The sequence below is a fragment of the Lipotes vexillifer genome, unplaced genomic scaffold (assembly GCF_000442215.2).
Source record: "Lipotes vexillifer unplaced genomic scaffold, Lipotes_vexillifer_v1.1 scaffold858, whole genome shotgun sequence".
NCBI classification, from domain to species: Eukaryota; Metazoa; Chordata; class Mammalia; order Artiodactyla; family Lipotidae; genus Lipotes; species Lipotes vexillifer.
This window is the reverse complement of record NW_006788467.1, coordinates 276859-301204: the sequence shown is the minus strand read 5'-3', so window position 1 is coordinate 301204 and position 24346 is coordinate 276859. Positions and strand designations below refer to the sequence as shown.

At 41.6% G+C, this 24346-nt stretch overlaps 1 protein-coding gene across 2 annotated transcripts in view; it reads left to right on the top strand.

Moving 5' to 3' along the window:
* The window catches only part of VTCN1 (V-set domain containing T cell activation inhibitor 1), a 26886-nt gene extending 3907 nt beyond the window's left edge, over positions 1-22979 (top strand). Inside the window, exons 2-5 of one of the 2 annotated variants that reach the window (XM_007461623.1) lie at positions 7380-7727; positions 10610-10888; positions 15904-16070; positions 22327-22979. In XM_007461623.1, the coding sequence (XP_007461685.1) occupies positions 7484-7727; positions 10610-10888; positions 15904-16025 (645 nt within the window). In that variant the 5' untranslated portion in view covers positions 7380-7483 and the 3' untranslated portion in view covers positions 16026-16070; positions 22327-22979. Of the gene's footprint in view, positions 1-7288; positions 7728-10609; positions 10889-15903; positions 16071-22326 lie in introns of both variants that reach the window. The other variant, XM_007461624.1, reaches the window with a different exon arrangement.
* The last annotated feature ends 1367 nt before the right edge of the window (positions 22980-24346 follow it).

Sequence of the window (24346 nt, the reverse complement as noted above, 5' to 3'; positions counted from 1 at the left end):
CTCTTTCCCATCACTCCATACCAGTGGTAACATTCATGCAGAGATGTGGCAGAGAAGGGTGTTTTCTGGTATGCCTTGCAGGCAATATTCCTGAGAACACAGATTTTTAAAGATGTAAAGATATTCCTAAACACAGAAAAGAATCTATTTCTTTGTAACTCTCCTGAGGCTGTGTATGTCACCTTCTCATAGCCATTCCACTCCTTACAAGCTCTCAATATGGACCCCATAAAACATAAAATGCTTTTGAGGTAGGTTGTTTGGAAGAGAGGCTGAACAGCTCCCATTAGGCTGGTTTTAGGGCAGCCTTCGTGGATGACCCTTTGAGAAGCAGGGAGATGCAGTGGAAAGGTCCCTGACTATAATTTGTCAGTCCCTGTGCTATCACTCACCCACTGGGTGACTTTGAACAGCTCTGTATAGTAGAAACATTTAGGGATCAGAGTTGTTCTAATCTCAGGTCTAACATTAACTGTGTGTCCCTTGGGATATGACTTAACTTTCCAGAATTTCACTGGTAAAATAAAGTCGTTGTGGGAATTACATGAGAAAGTGTTTATAAAGTGCCAGCCACATATGTGTGTAATAAATGGCTGCTATTATTGTTTTCATTGATACCATCAGTGCCATTAATAATAATTTGCTATTATTAATGCATTCACATAGCACCTCCTAAAACTTGTACTATTTCCTGGCCACACCCAGAAACTCCTCTGAAGTTAGGGAAGCCAGGGCAGGAAACCACAGGACACTGCCTCCTAATTATGCTCCATCTTTGGTCACTGGATAAAACAATCAGACATGTGCTTATGGCACCAAAACAGGAGCAGTGAAGTTGTTTGGAAAGAAATTGATACATATTTTGTCATTGTAGTCATCTGAGAAAATAGACAGATGTTGGCCTTTCTTACACTTGTTTTATGGTTTTTAATTGTTTTTTTTTTTTTTTACATAAGGTGGGGATACTGTTTTAGTGGATAGGCTCTCTCTATTTCTCAATCTGGCCCTGGATATCAGCAAAATGTGGTGGAAGGAGTATAGGCTTAGGACAAACTCAGACAAGACTGAGTTTGATACTGGCTCCACTACTTGCTAGATACGGGGCTTGCAAGCCATTTAATCCCCCAGAGCCTCTTTATCCTATGCATAAAATGGGTAGAACAGTAATTCCTACCTCTCAAGGTTGTTATCTGACTTAAAATGAGTCACTATAAGCATTTAGTAAAGTGTTTATTTCCTCCCTGTGCTCTGATCTGCAATCTTTCCCAGTGATTCTAATAATGGTTATCAATGTCATTGATTTAAGGTTTAACATGCGGCAAGTCAGATCCTATGTTAAGCTCTTTACCTGTATTGTATCACTTAGTCCTTTCAGGGGCCTTCTGAGGAAGCTACTATTATTAGCATCCCCATTTTACAGATGAAAAAAATTATGGAATAGAGAAGTTAGAAAACTTGCCCAAGGTCCCATATCCAGTGAGTGGCAGAGCTGGGACTTGAACACAGACAGCCTGATAACTGTTCTCAAACGCCAATGCTCTGCTGCTGCTTCCCTACATCATTCCTTTATCTAGCCTGGCCCAGCATCCTTTCTGCTGTCTTCTCACAAGAGCAACTGTTATCCCCAACCCTGCCCTCTTCTCTGGCAAGAGTGGCACCCACAGGTGCCACCACAGGTTCCACTGGTGCAGGCTTAAGCCTATGTGTTTCCACGTTTAAACCATGTGCTATGGTGCCCATCTGGACAGCTCGGTTGCAGCAGAAGCTGAGGATGCTCTCTGTGCTACTGAAATCTACAGAACTTGTCTTACTGAGTCATTTCAAAGGAAAGTTCATTTCCCAGGTTTCATCCAGTGGTGTTGGGCAACCCAGAATCGTAATTTCTATAAAGAATCCTTGCCTTGTGTTACCTATAACCCCACTTCCCAAGAGATTCCTGCTCCTACTGCAGAGGGCAATTGAATAGTGCCCACTCGTGTGAAAACAAAATGGTTCCAATTTCAGCTTGCTCCCGCCCTTTGACAGCTCCTCTTTTCCCATGTAGACCAGAGCTGTGATAGTAATTAGGCCTCATGAGCTAGAGAATTCATTTTCAGTAAGTGTCTGGGACTTCTAACTTTAAAGAGGTTTGATGGAATCTTAGAGACCAATGGAATTCTTGAAACCCGTGCCTGTTTAACAAAATTCTGTATCAATAGATAGCTGCCTCTAACCACCTCTTAAAGCCCTTTTACCCTCAACAAACCACACAAGAGCCCCTGGTGGTTAAGAGGTCTGGAGAGTCATATTAGGCCAGACTGTGGTTCCTAGAACATAGCTCCTTGAGCCAATATTTGTTTGCAAAATTGAAAACAGATTTCTTTTTGAGAGAAGCACTATTTATATACTGTTGCTTGCAAAGTAAATCTCATTTTATCACTTGTAAGCATCATTTATTCACCTAAAAAATAAGTATTTATTGATTGCTTTCTGGGTGCAAAGCAATGGCCAGGTCCTCATGGTTTCTTAAATTCTCACTGGCTTTTATTCCTCCTCCTGATTTGCTACAAGGAGGGGGGATTTAATCAACATTACACGCATTCCATCTGCCACATCTTTAATGCAACCGTAAATGAGCTAGAGCCTGCGGTGGATCCCTGGGGCACTCCACAGCTGCCTACTTTTAGTCATTAAGTTTTCTAAGAGATATTTCAATAAATTCTCCACCTGTGGGCTCAGGGTCAACGCATTAAAATTAATTCAGTAACATAATTACTCAACTAAGATATGTCATTACCATTTCATTCTCTCCATAAACTGTGCTAATCATGTATTTTTTCTAAAAAGTAATTTTTCAATTCAACTTTAATGGAACTTTATAAACTACAATCAAATTTACCCTTGCTGTAACATAGTTACGCTTGCTCTATGATTTTATTGAGAATCATGGTGTATTTTCATTGCTTTCTTTTTCACTGACTCACATTTCCCCAAAATTTAGATGGGATAATCTAGCCAAATGTTCCTTATTCCTACAATCATTTTGGATAGAATCATTATCTCAAACAGTGCTTTGATTTCTACTGATTTTCATTCTTTCATTCATTCAACAAATATTATTTTTCTCTGTAGAAACATAACACTAGGCACTTGTCTTAGTTTGCTTAGGCTGCCATAACAAAATACCATACACTGGGTAGCTTAAACAATAGAAATTTATTTCCTCACAATTCTAGCAGTTGAGAAGTCCCACTGCCACCCCCCACCCCAGGCTCCAGATGGCCCCATCTCTAAGGCTTCCATTACAGGCCCTCCAGCCTGTTGAAATAGAGGCCCTTGGCCTGCTGAAGCATAGAGCTGAATAGATCCATGGTCTGGTTCTGTAAGATCTACGAAGTCTGACAGCTTTCTTTCATTTTGTCTCATTTTTCTATTCCCTTTAGTTTTTCTGTACCAAGCTGGCAGTATATAATCCTATCTCTATTCCTGGCTTCTGTTGAGGTGGCTGTTAAAATTCTCATGAGTCATACCTATGATCTCCGTATTAAATGGCTGTTCACCCACACCCTGAGCGCTATCTTCAGAACAGTCTTCTCATTTTTTGCGATATGGATAGGCTGAGAACTTTCCAAATCTTCCAGTTATGGTTCCTTTTTGCTGAACAATTCCTTCTCCAATTCATCTCTCTCCTTTCTCATATTTTAGTGTAAGCAGTCAGGAGTAACCAAGCCTCCCTTTCAACACTTTGCTTAGAAATCTCCTCAGCTAAATATCCAATTTTATCACTCACAAGTTTTACCTTTCACAAAACACTAGAACACAATTCAGCCAAGTTCTTATGCCATTTTCTAACAAGGATTGTTTCCTTCCAGTTTCCAATAACATGTTCCTTATTTCCCATCTGAGATCTCACCAGAATCGCCCTTAACATCCACATTTCTCGCACGCACCTCAAAACTCTTCCAGCCTCTGCCCATTACCCAGTTCCAAAACTTCCTCCACGTGCTTAGGTACTTATTACAGCAGTACCCCACTTCTTGGTACCAGAATTTATATGTCAGGTTCTCCAGAGAAACAGAACCAATAGGGTGGAGGTACAGGGAGAAAGGAAGTGAGAGGCAGAGAGAGAGGGAGATTTAGAAAGAATTGACTCACATGATTATGGACTCTGAGAAGTCCTAAGATCTGCAGGCAGCAAGCTGGAGACGCAGACAGTTTAGTTCCAGTCTGAGTCCAAGGGCTTAAGAACCAGGAGAGCCAATGGCTAGTTCCAGCCCAAAAGCTGGCAGGCTCAAGATACAAAGAGAGACAATGTTTCAGTTCAAGTCTGAAGGCAGGGAGAGACTTGTGTCCCAGCTCAAAGGCAGCACCAGTTCCCTCTTGCTCAGCCTTTTTGTTCTATTTAGGTCTTTAATTGATTGGATGAGGCCCACCCACATTAAGGAGGGTGATCTCCTTTACTGATTCAAATATTAATCTCCTTCAGAGACACACCCAGAACGTCTGACCAAATATCTGGGCACTCTGTGGCCCAGTCAAGCTGACACATAAAATTAACCATCAAAGCATTATAGGACTTACAAATATGATTAAGACATTTTTTTCCCTTGAAAAGCTTACAAATTAGTGCCAGAGACAGACTAGAGACAAGGTAGAGGGAGACAGATGCTATAATAAAGGCAAAGAAACGTGTTGAGGAAGAGGAGAGAGACAATCTTTTAATTTTGGTTTGGCATATCAAAAGGGGGTTTCGGGCTTCCCTGGTGGCGCAGTGGTTGAGAGTCCGCCTGCCAATGCAGGGGACACGGGTTCGTGCCCCGGTCCGGGAAGATCCCACATGCCGCGAAGCGGCTGGGCCCGCGGGCCATGGCCGCAGAGCCTGCGCGTCCGGTGCTCCGCAACGGGAGAGGCCACAACAGTGAGAGGCCTGCCTACTGCAAAAACAAAACAAAACAAAACAAAAACAAAAACAAACAAACAAAAAAACAAAAGGGGGGTTTCATGCGAGTCCTGCCATCTGAATAGCCTTGAATATAAGTAGAATTTGGGTAACTGGTGATAAAGGAGAGGAGGGAACTATAAATTGTAGGTGCACAGTGCACAGTGTGTGAAGATGCATAGTATAATTATAACCAGTACTAGCCTGCAATGTCTTGGATATCAATCTGTCAAGTAAAAACAATTAAAAAGCAAATTAAATCTTTAAAGCAGTATTCAATAAAATGCCAAGGCAGGGGATGGGGTGTGTTGCATTCATATTACACAGCTGACCTTCATACTACCTTCTTTCATCACTTTTCTCCCAAATCTCCCACATGAATGACCATGCATGGCAGCTACTCCAAAGCCTCTCTTCTCCTACACTCTAAAACCTCCAAAACATCCTCCCGACCCAGCCTATGCACAGGTTTTTGTTTCCTCTGCCTCGTTTTTACTGGTACTTTTTCTTCCATCAGTAACTCTCTGTTCTTTATAATAAAAATTCATCTAGGGGCTTCCCTGGTGGCGCAGTGGTTGAGAGTCCGCCTGCCGATGCAGGGGACGCGGCATGAGGATCCCACATGCTGCGGAGCGGCTGGGCCCGTGAGCCATGGCCGCTGAGCCTCCGCGTCCGGAGCCTGTGCTCCGCAATGGGAGGGGCCACAACAGTGAGAGGGCCGCGTACCGCAAAAATAAATAAATAAATAAATAAATAAATAAATAAATAAATAAATAAATAAATCACTTGATATGCAAAGACTACAATATAGACGTTGAAAGGGTGTAGTGGGAAGTCTGGCTGGAAAGGGCTAATATCTATGGGCATTTCCTATGTGGCATGCAATATTTAACTTTGAAGGCCATGCTGTTAGTCTGAAGTTTATTCCACAGCCCTTGGGAGCAGTGGAAGATTAGCGATTAGGAAACTGACATGTTCGGATTGTACTTTAAGGTCTACCTGTAAGGTTAATGCATGTAAAATGGATTAGATGGAGGCAAAGATGAGAGGCAGGAATACCAATAAGGAAGCTGAGAAGTCCAGTTGAGAAGTGCTCAGCATCCATCATGTTGGATTTTCTTGGCTATAAGAAAGAGAGGTTTGTGCAGACCATTATAAATATAAGGTGTTTGTTTAAAGGATACCCAGACAGTGGGACAGGAACTAGACCAGAAAACCCTCAGGATCTAAGGCAGCTCTGGTGATGGGGGACTCTCTTCACCTTTTCCTCTCATGGTCTCTCGCCCACACTTCCTTGGGTCTGTTCCACTCTCTTCTTGGGCTCAAAGACCCATCCTCTCCTTACCTTCACATCCAAGCCACAGAAGGAGGCTCTCAAGAATATTCAGTTAATTAAAGCACCCCTGTAGGCATCCCCAGTCAGCAGCCTCCAGTACAGAGAGAAGAGCTGGTCAATCCTTTACAGACTGAGTGGGCTGTCAGCTGGGCAAGTGGGGAAGAGGCAGTGGATGTGGCTGTCACCATAATTAATACTTGTTATATGTTTGGAGAGAAGGGTGTGACTTCTATCTTAGGCCAAAAATCAATTTAATTAAGTATCATTCTTCATTATGCCATAGCTAGCACTCTGACCTTGACCAAATCACTTCTATTCTCTATGCCTTCGTTTCTTCATCATTCAAGTGGAGATAAAAGTAACAACACTTCGAATTTAGCATTCTTCAGAATTATTAGCCATATTTAGTTAACGTGAGGTTTCACGTCTGTGCCACTTCTGGTTAACTAAGAATAACAATACCTTATATGTGTAATTACAGTTTGCAAATCAAGTTCACATCCATTTGATTTGATCCTCACAAGAGCACTTTACGGTAGGTAAGACAGATATCATTACCTCCATTTTTCTGAGATCCAGAGATGTAGTCAAGGTCACGTAGCTCTTAAGTGACAAAACCAAGATCTGAATTCCTATCTTGAAAACCCAAGTCCAATACGATCTCCTCTTATTTGGTCTCAAGATTTCAGTTGCTTGGTCTCAAAAAGTGTAGCTTTGGGGCTTCCCTGGTGGCGCAGTGGTTGAGAGTCCGCCTGCCGATGCAGGGGACACGGGTTCGTGCCCCGGTCTGGGAAGATCCCGCATGCCGCGGAGCGGCTGGGCCCGTGAGCCATGGCCGCTGAGCCTGCGCGTCCGGAGCCTGTGCTCCGCGGCGGGAGAGGCCACAGTGGTGAGAGGCCCGTGTGCCGCAAAAAAAAAATCTGCTATTGGCAGATCTGCTGTAGGTATCAAAACTATCGTCGTAATACTCTTTCTATTCTTATGTCTTCTTTTTTCATGCCTCTCCTGTTTTGTATATTTCTAATTTATTACAGAAGTCCCTGTTTGGCTTTTTAGTAATGAAGGATTTGGTTGTAGATGTTCCAAAGCTTCCCTTGGCATTGACCCTTGTTTCCTGAATTGTAGGGAGACACTCCATCACAGTCACTACTCTCACCTCAGCTGGGAACACTGGGGAGGATGGAATCCCGAGCTGCACTTTTGAACCCGACATCAAACTTTCTGATATCATGATACAGTGGCTGAAGGAAGGTGTTACGGGCTTGGTCCGTGAGTTCAAAGAAGGCAAAGATGACCTGTCGGACCAGGATGAAATGTTCAGAGGTCGGACAGCAGTGTTTGTTGATCAAGTAATAGTTGGCAATGCCTCTCTGAGGCTGAAAAATGTGCAACTCACAGATGCTGGCACCTATAAATGTTACATCATCACTTCTAAAGGCAAGGGGAATGCTAACCTCGAGTATAAAACTGGAGGTGAGTTACTTTTGAAGAGAGGGAAAGAAGGTGCCAGAAGATATTTGAGACTAGAGAGTGTGAATTGCTGATGAAATGTCATATTATGCTCATGAGTGACTAATATCAAAGACCATCCAAATTCTGCTAGCAGCCATGCTTGCTGTCCAAGACCCACAGCAGCTCCGGAAGTAACCCACTATAATATTAGGTCTTAAAATCTTTTGCTCAGGACTCTAGCCTCTTCTGAATTTTCTCATATAGTCCCTGAAATATTTTGCCAGAATATGTTTTCTCCATCAGTAGCTCTTTGTTCTTTCCCTTTGGTCTTGCTAGTGAGAGAAGACTATAATCTGGTCTGAGACTTTTCTGTGCTAAGTAGGCCCTAGCCCAAATCTGAAATCAGTATCTCCAGGGACTCATGACAGTGGAACCCATCATAGGAGAAGTTCAAAGGTAATTGACCAAAACAATATTGGCCTATAAACTCACTAATCCTCCTCCAATGAAATCCATGCTTTCTTACCAACTAAATTTAACATATTTTCTGAATTTATGTACAAGGGACAGAGATATTGGAAGGAGTAAAAAGATGATTAAGGAAACAAAGATAATTGTCCTTCCTTCTGTGGAGCTGAGAGTGTAGAGCTTATAGAGTTGAGGGTCAGGGCAGAGATGAGAAACATATGTAAATAAGAAAAATATGTAGATAAGAGACATATCTACAATAATTAGTAAAGTGTATTAAATGCTTTAAGAGAAAATATAAATAGAGTGATTTGGAGATTCAGAGGAAGAAAGGGATCATATCCAAATGCATAGGGAGGAAAGGGACAGGAAGGCCCCCATAGAGAGAATTTGACATTTGGGAGGAGCCTTGAAGGATAGGCAGAAAGTATCCTGAGGCAACCCAGGCTAAGCTAGCCTGCACAGATCTTTCTTGGACCTTTCATAATATGTGTATGTAGTGGTTTGAAGCATAGATCTAGTCAGACCTAGGCACATACAGTGGCCTGGGCAAGGCAACCTCACTGAGCCTCAGCTTCTTTATCCTAAAATAGGGGTTAATAAAGTCAGGTCAAAGGGACACTGGGGCCAACTGAAAGGGCTTCCAATGGCAAAGCTGGAACCATCTGAGCAACAAAATAAACAACATAGTATTAAATTATAACTAACCATAAAATAAATACACGAGTCCATACTTGTATGAGGGAGATGAAACAAATCTTCTTTATAGATGAATTCCAAATAATGTATTTAGATCTCTCCCCGTCCAGGAAGTGGAGCTTAGAACTTCCCCCTCCCCGACCACCACACTTAGGGTGTGTTCGACTTAGTGAAGTCCAGCTTCCAAAGAAACCTGGCAAACACAGACTCAGCCAGGTGATCAAAGTTAACATCCCCATGATAAATCATGTTAATAGCATGCACTCTCTGATGTGCCATGATGAGAAGGGCACTTTTACTTCTATAGTTTTCCTCTCCCAAACCCATAACCTCAGTCTAATCTTGAGAAAAACATCAGACAAATTACAATAGAGGGGCATTCTACAAAATACCTGGCCAGTCCTCCTCAAAACTGTCAAGATCATGCAAAACATGGGAAGATTGAAAAACTGTCACAGACCAGAGGAATCTAAAAAGACATGACAAATAAGTGCAATGTGGTATTCTGGATGGGATCCTGGGATATAAAATGGACATTAGTGGAAAAACTGGTAAAATCCAAATAAAGGCTGGAGTTTAGTTAATAGTAATATACAAATGATAGTTTCTCAGTTTCGACAAATGCATCATGGTTATTTAAGATGTTAATATTAGGGGAAACTGGGTGAGAAGTATACAAGAACTCTCTGTACTGTCTTTGCAACCTTTCTGTAAATCTAAAGTTATTCTAAAATTAAAAGCTTATTTTGTTAAATGGGCACAATAATAGATATCCCTAGGGCTGTTGTGAGGAACAAAAAAAAAATGTCTGGAATTTGGTCCCTAGCACAGAGCACACCCTCAATAAATGGTGGTTCATTGTCATGTGCACTCAGGTTCCCACATCATCTCCCAGGAGCTTGTGCCCTGCCTGCTCCAAGTATGTGCTCCAAGTACGTCTCTCCTGCTAGGCAGCAGGCTCTTGAAGGGCATGGCAAAGGCTTTCCTTCCACCTCTCACTCCACACTAGCACAGTCCTGGGCAAAGGAAGATGCTAAATTAATAATTTGTATCTTGCCCTTTTGGCATAATAAACATTTTACAGGCCAAAGTCCAGGCCTTAACATTTTCTTTAAGTGTCTCTCTGCCTAGATGGAGGAGGAAGTTAGTCTTAAATTCAAAAGGTACTTGCCTCTCCAGTGAGGAGAATTATCTTAAAAGAAAACAAATGCCTGTCTTTATTCATGGATACCAGGGCTGGGCAGTCTCTACCCAAGCAAACTTCAGAGCCCCATGATGACAAGGCCTGTGTGTGGAATTTCTGTGGGTAGGTGAATGCTGTTTGTTTCTTCCTTCTCCCTCCCCACGCTTTTACACTCCAGGCAGAAAAATTACATAAAATTCAGGCGGCTTCATAGGTGCCTAGGAAAATAAATACCCAGTTTCCCTAATTGATAATTTTTTTGTGTGATCACTGGAACTCCTCTTACTTGGAGAAATTTATTTGTTGTAACAAGTATACCTAGAACTTAGGTCCTTGGAGTTTGTGATATTGTCCAAAGTGTCGTGATGTGTAGCAGTACTATGAGCAAATCATTTTTTGCACCTACAATACAATGGGTCGGTCATACACAGACAGCCCACTGGGAAAGTACTGAGTCACTTCAATGTGTTTTTAAGACCTAGCACTTCAAAGGCTATATTGTCTTATCCGTCTGACCTTGACCCCTGCCCCTTTTTGACCTTCAACCCTGCAGCCTTCAGCATCCCAGAAGTGAACGTGGACTGTAACGCCACCTCAGAGAGCTTACGACGTGAGGCTCCCCGATGGTTTCCCCAGCCAACAGTGGTCTGGGCATCCCAAGTTGACCAGGGAGCCAACTTCTCAGAAGTCTCCGACACCAGCTTTGAGCTGAACTCTGAGAATGTGACCATGAAGGTTGTATCTGTACTCTACAATGTCACGATCAACAACACATACTCCTGTGTGATTGAAAACAACCTTGCCAAAGCCACAGGGGATATCAAAGTGACAGGTGGGTCCCTTTACACGTTTGGTGTGGGTTTATTGGGGTTATAATCTAGTGTAAACTAAAATCTAATTTCTTTAACAGATATATTATGTACCAGGGCACAGAAAGTTTCACAGAGATCTCGATCACAATTCCAGTTGGGATTGCATTATGTAAGAAGAAAACTAATACGAAACAATATTTATGGCATACAGGTCAAAGGTGGCAATGAGTTTTCATCTTGTATACCTTCTTACTGTCTGGAGAGCAGTGTTTAGGATTCTGAGGCCCTAACTCCGAAGGACTGGTTTGGTAAAGCAGTGGAGAAGTGATGATTATTTGAAATCCTTTATATATTCAGCTGGTGATCTACATCCCGAGTCCCCCCAAAATTGGTTTGGGTCTATCCTGCCTTTGAGAAGACTTCTGATTTGAAGACTAAAGGTCTTAGAGTCTGCCTTAGTCTTTCTTATTCAGTCCTTCCAGGACTTGCTCAAGATCCCACTAATATTGGCACAAGATTAATCTGAAAGCTCCAGATTAAGCTGGCCTCCCAGGCTGAGAAGACCAGGAGCCAGGGAGGTTCAACCCCCTACTCTCCCTGCAGTGCTTTAGTATATTACAAAACCTAGGGTTGAGCTAGTGTCAAGGAAATGCATAGGCCTGAATTATGAATTTTAAAACCATCCCTGCTGGGGTTAAATTGAATTCAAGCTATAGGGGAAGGAGTGTATCAGAACCACTGTCTTATATCAAGCCTAGTACCAAACAGAATACCTTGCACATTTTAAGTACCCTTTAAATGTTTGCTGAATTTATCTGAATAAACCATATTTTCATCAGCTATTTTTTAAATAATTTTTATTTATTTATTTATTTGGCCGCATTGGGTCTTCATTGCTGGGCGCGGGCTTTTCTCTCTAGTTGTGGTGAGCAGGGGCTACTCTTCGTTGTGGCGCGCACAGGCTTCTCATTGTGGTGGTTTCTCTTGTTGCGGAGCATGGGCTCTAGGCACACAGGCTTCAGTAGTTGTGGCACGTGGGCTCAGTACTTGTCGTTCACAGGCTCTAGAGTGCAGGCTCAGTAGTTGTGGCACACAGGCTTAGCTGCTCTGCAGCATGTGGGATCTTCCTGGACCAGGGATCGAACCCGTGTCCCCTGCACTGGCAGGTGGATTCTTAACCACTGCACCACCAGGGAAGTCCCTCATCGGCTATTTTTTAATTAAAATTTATATATACAAAAAGGCAACCTATGGAAAGGGAGAAAATATTTTTAAATCATATGTTTGATAAGTGATTAGTATCCAGAATACATAAAGAACTTCTATAATTAAACAATGAAAAAGTCAAATAACTTGGTTAAAAAATGGGCAAAGGACTCGAACAGACATTTCTCCAAAGAAGATATACAAAATGGCCAACAAGTATATGAAAAGATGTTCAACATCCCTAGTCATCAGAGAAATGTAAACGGAAACCACAATATCACCTCATACTAATTAGAATGGCTACTAACAACAACAACAACAGAAAACAACAAGTGTTGGTGAGGATGAGAAGAAATTGGAATACTTGTGTATGATGGTGAGACTGTAAAATGGTGCAACCACTACAGAAAACAGTATGGGAGGTTCCTCAAAAAACTTAAAATAGAACTTCCAAATGATCTAGCAGTCCCATTTCTGTGTATTATGTACAAAAAAACTGAAAGCAGTGTCTCAAAGATATATTTTCACACCCATGTTTACAGCAGCATTATTCACAATAACCAAGAGGAGGAAGCAGCCCCAATGTCCACCAGCAGATGAATGGATAAACAAAATGTGGTATACATACAATGGAACATTATTCAGCCTTAAAAAGGAAGGAAATCCTTTTGCATGCTACAACATGGATGAATTTTCAGGATATTATGCTATAAGTGAAGCCAGTCACAGAAAGATAAATATTATTTGATTCTACCATTTGATTCCACTTGAAAAGTATCTGAAGTAATCAAATTCATAGAAACAGAAAGTACAATGATGGTTACCAGGAGCTGGGGCCAAGGGGAAAGGATACAGAGTTGTTGTTTAATGGGTATAGTTTCAGATTTGCAAAATGAAAAAGTTTGGAGATTTTTTTTCACAAGAATGTGAATATACTTAACATTACTGAACTGTACACTTAAAATGGTTAAGATAGTAAGTTTTATATTACGTTTTTTACCACAATAAAAAAAGTATCTAGTAAAAAATCATATATATGAGAAAGAGAGAGCTCTTCCACTATCCTGTGAAACAAACTGGTGACTGTACCAATTAGAACACTTTTAGTTGCCTATAACAGAAAACAAAACCAGCTGAAGCCTAAGCTAAAAGAAGGAATTGATTAGAAGGGTATTAGGATGTCTCATGAAACCAAGGACAGAAAGTGCAGTGTGGCTTCAATAACAGCTGGACCCAAGAACTTAAATTCCATTCTTTGTCTCTCATTTCGACTTTATTCTCTTTGCTCTCTAATTTACTGTCTTGTTTTAGTCTATAGGGCAGAATATGGTTGCCAAGAGCTCCTACCTTTAAAAGTCTCTTTCACTCAAGAGAGTAACTAGACTGAAGCTCAATCCCTCAGTCTGACTCTATTGAATATATTCCCAGAACAGCTTAACTTGGGTCAGCTGCCCATACTTAGACCAATGAGGCAGTACCTGGATGGAAGGCCTTCCCAGAAGAGAAGGGGGAAATAAGCATTAGGCATTTTAAAACAATGAGTGTTAACAACAGTATTTCAGTTTAGATCTCAATTAAAAGCTCCAACTATATAACTAATGTCTTCTAATAGAAATGGCAATAACCGAACAAACCACAGAAACTGGGCACAGCTTTTGTTCAGTGAGCAGGTTCTTTTTCCATACATGCTTATTGGAAACATCAGAACAAGTGTTCCATGTACCAGTACTAGGACTATATCCAACTTTTAGAAGCATGACATAGCTCAAAATTAAGATAAAATAATATAACTCCTTCTTACCATGCACAAAGTAAGTTTTTCAACAAATGAATAACTATACTGCTAACTATACTGCTAATCTGGGTCATTCATTCAACAAGTATCTAGTTAGTGCCAAATATATACAAAGTAATTTGTAAGTCCCATGAAACACTGGGATGAATAGCACAGTTGTCATAAGAGAAGTTAATCAGTGTGGATACGGTACCCACAGGAAAGAGTAGTTAATTAGGACTGTAGTGGCTCAATAGATGAGGAAGAGTTCAAGCTGGGTTTTGAAGAAAAAGAATGTTTTTGATAGACTAGGAAGGCATGAAGTCAGAAGCCTATGTCAATGTCCAGGGGAGAAATTATGAGGGCCTTCACTGGGGCAGCGACAATGGGAAGGAAAGGTGGGAGAATCAAAAGTTAATGAAGAAAATAATCTACAGGCCTTGGTGACACAAATGTGAAGGACAAGAGAAGGAACAAGTCAAAAGGGGTCTGATATTGCTATAACCAGGTTGCTTAGTAATGCTACCAACAAAAATGAAAATGTAGGAAAAGCAACATGTCTGGTAAAAAGATGAAGATTTTAGAGCTGTTGAGTTGAAAGTGCCCACTATGTACAAAGGTAGAGATGTCCAATGCTTAGCACATTACCCAGCATACAGCAAGTCTGGGGGAGACTGCTTCATCCCTCCTCCACATGTTTCCTTCCACGGGAAGAGATCCCCACCAACGTAACCCTTCTAGTCTCTCTTCTCTCCTCTTTCACTCTTCCGCAGAGGAAGAGAAACGAACTTTCCCGACTGGTGGGTTTATGAGAGAAGCTGGGTATAAGTGGCTCAGCTCCTCGTTTTCCCTTCTCTCTCGCGCTATAACCAGAGGTATACATTCTACTCTTCTCCTCTAAGCCGGCAGCTTTCAGGGGTAGAATCTGCCCTTGTGGGAGGAAGCCTGCCCCAGTCTCGTGCTGCCTGTCACTGGGGAAGTCTGGGCTGCAGCCCACTTCCCTGCAGACAAAGCTTAATCCTTTATTATCAGATTTATCAGGAATAAAGGTGATTTTAGTCTTCCAGTTGCCTCACTTTGTCTTGCTCTTTAATTGGTTCAGAACTCAGCTGGGGAGAGGGTGTTTATTGGACCCCTTTGAACTCAAACAACAGGTGCTCAAAAATATTTGCTGAATAATTATATTTTTAACTGACATATAGTAGCAACTGTAAATACAGATGTGGAATTTAGGACAGAATTTGGGCTAAGGAGGTGGATTTGGAAAATGATCAGCTTAATGGAAGTAATGTTTATTAGGCTTGAGTGGGGTTACTGTTATTGTCTTGGCAGCTAATACTTACTGAATGCTTACTATGGTGCCAGGTTCTGTTCTAAGTGCTTTACTTGTATTAACTCATTAATCCTCACAAGAATCCTATGAAGTTGATTATTATTATTTTGGCCCTATTTTATAGATGAAGAAACTGTAGCACATATAAAGTAACTGGCCTAAACTTGCCTGACGTCACACAGCTAGTAAGTATCAGAGCTGAAATGAGCTAAATGACACTGGACTGTCTAGGGAGAAAATAGAGTAAAGAGTAATTTAATTTCTTCACTTCTGCCTTTCTCTACTTCAAAATGAGAACAATACTTTCTCATTACTCTGTAGTGGTGTGATGAAAGCAAATGACACAGAACCTGTAAAGGTCACTGCCTAGAGGGAAAAAAACGTGTCTGACACCAAGGACTGGCCATGGCTGTTGGTTTAACCTATTCTTTATTTGGTAACCAATAGCGATGTGTTTATTGGATTCGTTTTTCATTTGGCTGAATGCTCACTGGAGTGGACGAGAGAATGGAACTTCTTTGCAGAAAGGGAAAGCTCTGCTTTTAAGCTAGTTACAGAAAGGTAGAGAATGAGGTACAAAATTGCCCTCAAATTAGGGCACAAGTTATATTAGGAACAATCTGTTCTGGGTTTTGGGGGTGTTTTTCTTTGCTAACCAGCCATGTGAAGGAGACATCCAGCTTTTCCTCTATGACCCTGAACTTTTTTCTCTCCCTTTACAGACTCTGAGATTAAAAGGCAAAGTCACCTCCAGCTGCTGAACTCAAAGGCTTCCCTGTGTGTCTCTTCTGTTGCCATCACCTGGGTACTCCGGCCTCTCTGCCCTTACCTGATGCTAAAATAATGCACCTTGGCTACACAGAAACATGCAGAGTCACTGGTACGACAGGTGAGATGAATCACGAATGGTGTCGGGGAGCCACTGTGTGTGTTTGTGTCCCTAACAGGAATCAAGCAGCTCCCAGCACCAGCCTCAGAGAGAAACATTTAATAATGTCAGGGCAGTAGGCACTATTTCCACTACTATTGTGAAAGGTAAGCATTTGTTAACAAAGAGTAGAGACCTCATTGACAGACTTACAGGAAAAACAACTCTATGCAATTCAAATATTTGTGTAAATTCAAACACCTTTTCATTTATTGAGTCATCCTTGAAGGCAAACATATCTTATTGAAGAGAAAGAGATATTTGGCCCCGACTCATTACTCTGGATTTCACAATGAAACATCATGACATGAGCATAATCGCTCACATAAGTGGCCTCCTCCCAGCCCCACTCAACAAAGCCCCTGTTGACTGGAGACTTGACAAAGCACTCACCAACTAGCCCTCTTGCTAAGACTTCCCACTCTCACTTCACTCCTTTGGCTCTAATTACTGGTAGGACATCTCTTTCTGAATATTCTTCTGCATGTGGAATTTGTATACAACTGAGCTTGTGAAGTTACAGTCAACATTACCACATTACTCAGTGGCACTGCCACCATGCACCAGGCTCACAAGAGCCTTAGAGCTATTTTTGTCCCCCTCTGTCCTTCAGGTCAATCTGTCACCAAGCTCTACTATTTGCCCATGTTGTCTTTCAGATTGACCCTAATCATCTCATGCCCCGACTAGTTCTAAAACCTTGTACTTGCTCCTCCCTCTGTTTCAGGTGATAGGAAACAAGGTGCCAGAATAAAATTTTTCAAATGCTATTTTCATCACAGCAGTCCTTTACTCTGCAACCTAAAGTGACTCTCTGGGCACTAGTATATCAAAGTTAAAGTCCTCAGCTATGCAGTCACAGCTCTCTAAGTTTCTCTCCCTAAGGTTCCTCCTTCTCTCAGCTACCTACTACTGCTCTCTGGCCTTGCTCCCTCTCTCTCTGCCCCTTCCTGGAAATCTCCTCTACTCTATGCTAATTCAGGTCCACACTTCCTTCACCCATTTCCTGCTGGTCCTTTTATCTCACATCCCCTTGGTGAGCATGTATAATTTATAATATCTTACACTCTCTAAGGCACATATATTCCTTGCCTAGATTGTTAAGTCCTCAAGGGAAGACAAAAATCTGTTTATCTGCTTTGCTTTTTTGAGTGTGGTAAAAAAAATTTTACATTTATTTTAAAAAATAGTGATTGAGATGACCTAGAGGGGTGGGATAGGGAGGATGGGAGGGAGGCTCAAGAGGGAGGGGATATGGGGACATGTGTATGTATACGGCTGATTCATTTTGTTGTGCAACAGAAGCTAACATGGTATTGTGAAGCAATTATACTCCAATAAAGATGTATTTTAAAAAAGTGGTTGAAATACAAATATAAAGTTGTATACTTAGATAAAAGGTAGTACATGGATATTATAAAAATTGCAAAGGTGGTATGCAAACAACGAAATCAGAGGAAACCCTTTCTTATGGGGCTGTTGTGGGATCAGGTCAGATCATGTTTCCCGAGGTAAGCTTGTGTTGCTATAAACTTCCCTCTTAGAACTGCTTTTGCTGTGTCCCATAGATTTTTGGATTGTGTTTTCATTTGTCTCTAGGTATTTCTTTTTTATTTCCTCAGATTTCTTCATTGACCCATTGGTTGTTTAGTAGCATATTGTTTAGCCTCCACATGTTTCGGTGTGGTTTTTTTTTTTTTTGGCAGTCTTTTTTTCCTGTAGTTGACTTCTTTTGTTTCATAGCACTGTGATTGGAAAAGATGCTTTATATGATTTCAATTTTTAAAAATGTACCAAGGCTTGTTTTGTTGCCGAGCTTGTGCTCTATCCTGGAGAATGTTCTGTGTGCACTTGAAAAGAATGTGTATTCTGCTTTTGAATGAAATGTGATACATATATATATATATGGATAGATAGATATAGACATTAAGTCCATCTCATCTAATGTGTCATTCAAGGCCAGTGTTTCCTTACCGATTTTTTGTCTGGAAGATCTGTCCATTGATGTAAGTGAGGTGTTAAAGTCCCCGACTACTATTGTGTCACTGTTGATTTCTCCCTTTAGGTCCATTAACATCTGCTTTATGTATTTAGGTGCTCCTATGGTGGATGCATATATATTCACAATTGTTAGATCTTCATCTTGGCTTGATCCCTCGATCATTATGTGGTGTCCTTCTTTGTCTCTTATAGCAGTCTTTATTTTAAAGCTTATTTTGTCTAATATAAGTTTTGCCACCCCAGCTTTCTTTTGATTTCAATTTGCATGGAATAACTTTATCCATCCCCTCACTTTCAGTCTGTGTGTCTTTAGATCTGAAGTGAGTCTCTTGTAGGCAGCATGTATACAGGTCTTGTTCTTTTATCCATTCAGCCACTCTACATCTATTGACTGGAGCATTTAGTCCATTTAAATTTAAAGTAATTATTGAGATGTATGTGTTCTTGTTGCCACTTTGTTAATTGTTTGGGGTTTGTCTCTTTCTTGTTCCTTTCTTCTTCTTTTGTTCTCTTGTGATCTGATGACCATCTTTAGTGTTATGCTTGGATTTCTTTTACCTTTTTGTGTATCTAGCATAGGTTTTCGATTTGTGGTTACCGTGAGGTTTTTATATAGCAATCTATATATATATATATATATATACATGACTGTATTAAGTTGCTGATCTCTTAATTTCAAATGCATTTTAACAACCCTGCATTTGTACTCTCCTTCCCTCATGATTACTGTTTTCGATATATTTTACATCTATTTGTTTTGTGTATCCCTTAACTGCTTACTGAGGATATAGGTGATTTTTACTACTTTTGTATTTTAGCCTTACTAGCTTTGTGCATGATATGATTTCCTACATTTATGTTTGCCTTTACCTATGAGCTTTTTCCTTTCATAATTTTCATGTTTCCAGTTTTGGCCTTTTCTTTTTAACTTAAAGAGTTCCTTTAACATTTCTTGTAAAGCTGGTTTGGTAGTGCTGAACTCTTAACTTTTGCTTGCCTGTAAAGCTTTTGACCTCTCCATCAAATCTGAACAACAGTCTTGCTGGCTAGAGTATTCTTGGTTGTATGATTTTCCCTTTCATCACTTTAAATATATTGTGCCACTCCCTTCCGAACTGCAGAGTTTCTGCTGAAACGTCACCTGATAGCCTTATAGGAGTTCCCTTGTATGTTACTTGTTGCTTTTCCCTTGCTGCCTTTAATATTCTCTCTTCATCTTCAGTTTTTGCCATTTTAATTACAATGTGTCTTGGTGTATTCCTCTTTGGGTTAATCCTGGATGGGACTCTGCACTTTCTGGACTTGGATGTCTATTTCCTTTCCCAGGGTAGTGAAGTTTTCAGCTATTATGTCTTCAGATATGTTTTCAGTTCCTTTCTCTCTTGGCCTTCTGGGACCCCTATAATGTGAATATCAGTACACTTGATGTTGTCCCAGAAGTCTCTAACTGTCCTCTTTTCATTACTTTTTCTTTTTTCTGTTCAGCATCAGTGACTTCCACTACTGTCTTCCAATTCACTGATCCATCATTTAGTCTACTGTTGACTCCTTCTAGTATATTTTTCATTTCAGTTATTGTATTCTTCATCTCTGTTTGGTTGTTCTATCAATATATATTTTCTAACTCTTTGTTAAAAACTTTTAACTTCTCACTCTTTGGATCCATTCTTCTCCCTAGTTCTTTGATCATCTTTACAATCACTACCCTGAAATCCTTCTCAGGTAGATTGCCTATCTATCTCCACTTAGTTGTTCTTCTGGAGTTTTATCATCTTGTTCCTTCATCTGGAACATGTTCCTCTGTCACCTCATTTTGCTACATTGCTGTTTGTATTTTTATGTATCCGGTAGGTTGGTTACATTTTACGACCTTGGAGAAGTGATATTTTGTGGGAGACCTCCTATGCGTCCCAACAGCACACTCCTCTCTCATCACTCAAGCTGTATGCCCTAGAGTTCTTCATATGAGGATTGCATGGGTCCTCCTGTTGTCGCAGGCTGACTACGTGGGAGGTCTAGTAAGCTTGGTTAGCCCTTGGTCCAATGTTGCCAGGCCCTGTCTCATGTGGAGGTTGCTGGCTGCAGAGGCAGCTGACTGCGGAACCCCACGGGGACCCAGGGATAGTGCTGGGTCATGAGTGGATGGAGTCAGGGTCCAGAAAGCTCTGGTAATATTGTCCACCAACTGATGGGTGAAGCAAGGGTGTTAGTGCCGGTCTACTGGCGGGCAAAGCCATGTCCTGGAGTCCAACTGCAGGGCCCAGGGGTCCCAGGGCTGGTCTTGGATTGCTGGGGGTGGAAGGGGGGGGCGGGGGAGTAGGCGCGGTTCCTGACACAGTTGGGTCTGGGGTGTCTCAAAGTTTGCGTTGGCCTGTTAGTGGTTAGGGCTGGGCCCCAGCTGCTCCCCAGGGCAGGGTCTGGCCTGCTAGTGGCCAGCTAGGTCTTCAGGCTCTGGGATTGTGGTTTTCTTGCATCTAGTGTCTGCCCCCTTGTGGATGAAGCTGGCACAGAGGCTAGAATAGGCTTCCTGGAGGGCAGCATCAGGGTCCAGGGGATTCTGGGGCCGGTACCTGCCCACTGGTGGGTGGAGCTGGGTCCTGGGCCCTTTGATGGGTAAGGCCATGTCCAGAGGCAGCTATGGGCTCAGGTGGTCTTAAGGCAGCCAGTCTGCTGATGGGTGGGGCTGTGTCCCTGCCCAGTTAGCTGCTTGACCTGAGGCATCCCAGCACTGGTGACTGTAGGCTGCTGGGTGGGGCCACGTCTTGGTGCTGATGAGCTAGAAGGAGAGTTTCACAATGGCATTTGCCAGTACCAGTGTCCACATGGTAGGAGCTCCCCAAAATGGCTGCCATCAGTGCTTGTGTTCCTAGGGTGATATGCAGTTGCCTCCTGCCTCTCTGGGAGACATTCCAGGATCAGCAGGTATGTCTGACCCAGGATCCTATCAGATTACTGCTTCTGCCCTGGGTTCCAGAGCATGTGAGATTTCGTGTGCACCCTTTAAGAGTGAAGTCTCTCTTCCTCCCGCCCTTTGGCTCTTCTAAAAGTAAGCCCCGCTGGCCTTCAAAGCCAAATGTTCTGGGGGCTTGTCTTCCTGGTGCAGGACTCCTGGGCTGGGGAGCCTGATGCGGGGCTCAGATCTCTCACTCCTTTGGGAGAACCTCTGCAATGTAATTATCCTCCAGTTTGTGGGTCACCCACCTGGGAGTATGGGACTTGACTATATCGTTGAGTCTGCCTCTCCTACCTGTCTCACTGTAGTTCCTTCTTTATGTCTTTAGTTGTAGAAGATCTTTTCTGGTAGGCTCCGGTCTTTTTCATCGATGGTTTTTCTGCAAATGGTTCTGATTTTGGTGTGCCTGTGAAAGGAGGTGAGCTCAGGGTCTTTCTACTCCACCATCTTGGCTGGGGATCTCTTGATCTGCTTTTCATCCTTTCTCCTGTCTTTCTCCTGTTCTCCAAACACTATGGTGAAGGGCACAAAACAGATTCTTTGTAAGGAAATCTGCCAGTTTCCATCATTTCCGACCTCCATGGTTATCACTGGAGGGAGATTTCCCTAAGGAAACTATCCTTTGAGTATCTCATTAGTAGAAGGAGCCCTTTCTTCTTTCCTTGATTCCCACAAGGAAATGAGTTTTTAATATACTGTGACTAGATAATCTGACCTATAAATTATAGCTTATTCATCTTTATCTTGTATTCCCTTAGAGCAGTAAAATTTGCAGTCTTTTTTTTTTTTTTAAAAATAAACCAAGACATATATGTTCACATGCAGTACACAAAGGGTTATATACTGTTACCTGGTTAGCTGCAGCTCCATCTTTTTCTCTCTAGAATTACAGAGGGATAACCTTAAATCAATTTTAAAAAAATAAATGAAGAGGTCATTACTTGAGATACATATTATAACTGATCATGACACTTTAGGTCACACACATTGCCTGCTTGAGAACTCAGAAGCCACCTTTCCACTTCTATCTAGGAGCCTGCCCATAGTTCCTCTCTCAGTTCCTGTTTGCTCTGAGGATGATCCCTTTCCTTAAGGGAAGATTCAAGCCATCTCCTTTCCCCTAGCAACCCATGATACCATGTGGCCTCAATAGAATATCATCAAAATACAGAAAAACAAGTGGAAGGGAGACTTTCAGTTCTTGATAAATGTTTGTTGAATGGCTGTAATGGTATCCTATTGCTGTTATTTTCAGAATTCCAGGAATCTGCAGAACTATTTCACCACAAGATATGACCTAGTTTTATAGTTCTGGGGAGAAATGAATTTATGTCTAGAACTCAGGAGTGAACAAATAACATCAAGAAGAAGAAGCCAAAAGCAACCCACAGAAGACTTCAATATGAACAAGATAAATTTATCTTCAAAGACATATATTAAAAGTTGGGAAACAATTCATCTGAACTAGAGAAGTGTAGTAGACTCTGAAGTAAAGTGAATGTAGAGACAAGTATATGCCCATATCTCAGGGATCTCCCCATCTCCATCCAGGGAGTGAGAGAATGGGATACTGCAACTCATTTGTCTCAGAATCTTTAGCTATATTGCTGTAATGTTGCTCTGAGGAAGTTTCTAGAAAGTTTTGATTGCAATATATCCACATTTTATAATCCACAAATTAAACTGGTGGATTCAGTAAGAAGCTGCTAATCAGCTGCCACTTCACAATTCAGAGGTAGCTGTATTTTAGTGATGGGTCAAATGATTCACTTTTCATTTACAATGCAAAAGTGCCCTGGCATCTCCTCCCACCTGACACATGCTTAAGATATGTGGAAAATCATCATAATTTTAACATAAAAAATGTAGCTGGGCAACACTGATTTTCTAAACTATGTGAACACCTGATTTTTAAAACAAATTAATACTATTTTACTTCTCAGATGATGTTCATCCTTGAATGGTCCAGGAAAGGAAGACCTCTCATCTTGACTGTGTGTGATATCCTGCCATCACAGGGTTTGAGGCTTCTACTTCATATCCTGCATGGACAGTGACCACCTCAGCTTTCACCAGCGTCTACAGTGGTGGGACACAACCAGGTGACTCTGCACCACCTCAGGGGACACCTGGAAATTCTGGAGACAATTTTGTTGTCACAACTTGGAGGTGCTACTGGCATCTAGTGGATAGAACCCAGGGATGCTGGTCAACATCCTACAACACACAGGCCAGCCACCCACAACAAAGAATTATCCAGCCCAAAATGTCAATTGTGCTGAGATTAAGAAACCCTAATGCAGAGTAAAAAAGGATCTAGAAAACAGGGGAGCAAACAAACCTGTTTGCTTCCTAAAATTAGGCATTAGTTTCTCTCTCTTTGGCTGCTGCCTCAGCACAGAGAGCCAGAACTCAGTTTCAGGCAACCAGGAATTCCTGATGGATTTTCTTCAGTTGGTTGAGCTTCTACGTCCCTTTCCTTTCTTCCTACTCTACAAATCAAGTCCTGTGAGAGAGCTGCCTGAGTTCCATCACAAGTTCTCTCAGTTTGAATTTAGATCTCAGCACTCTGCCTAGTCAAAATTCAAATTAAGGCAGCAAAAACATGTAACTTCCTTGAAACAGAGATTTCTGAAAGCAAGGGCAATGAACCTTTGAAATGAGGCCCTGAGGAATGAAACTTTGATGGAAAAGAATGTTTTCTTGCCAGGCCCCTTCCCACACTTTCTGTATGTTGACCACTGCCTCCCTGGCACTTTGGACCTACTGTGCCTGTATTACATTTTGTTATAGAAAACTTGATTTTAGAGTTCTGACCATTCAAGAGAATGATTAAATATACATTTCCTATGCTGTTGTCTGCCTAGTTTGTCAAAGAATGCGAGTATAAGGGAAAATGGATAAAAAGCCATACATCAGATTCTAAAGATTAGTACATAGCACATAACGGGCCTTCAATAAATGTTTGTTGAATGAACGGATGAATGAATGGATAAATGAATGGGAGGGAATGATAGGAGCCTGTGAGTATGGGCAAGGTGGCTGGGTCTAGTTTCTTAAGGAGACTACATTAGGCTTTACCAGCCTGCCAAGTCTCCATCTGGGAAAATAAGTGGTGACAGTAGACTTGAGGCAGATGAATGTTGGAGAATACACACGGGTGGACAAACCCATTGCTCTAGTATCAAAACAAACAATCTGATTCTTACTAGTCAGGAATTATCAAAGTCTCAAAATCTTAGAGGTGGAAGGACCTCAAAATCCTCTTTCCTAGTCCTTTCAC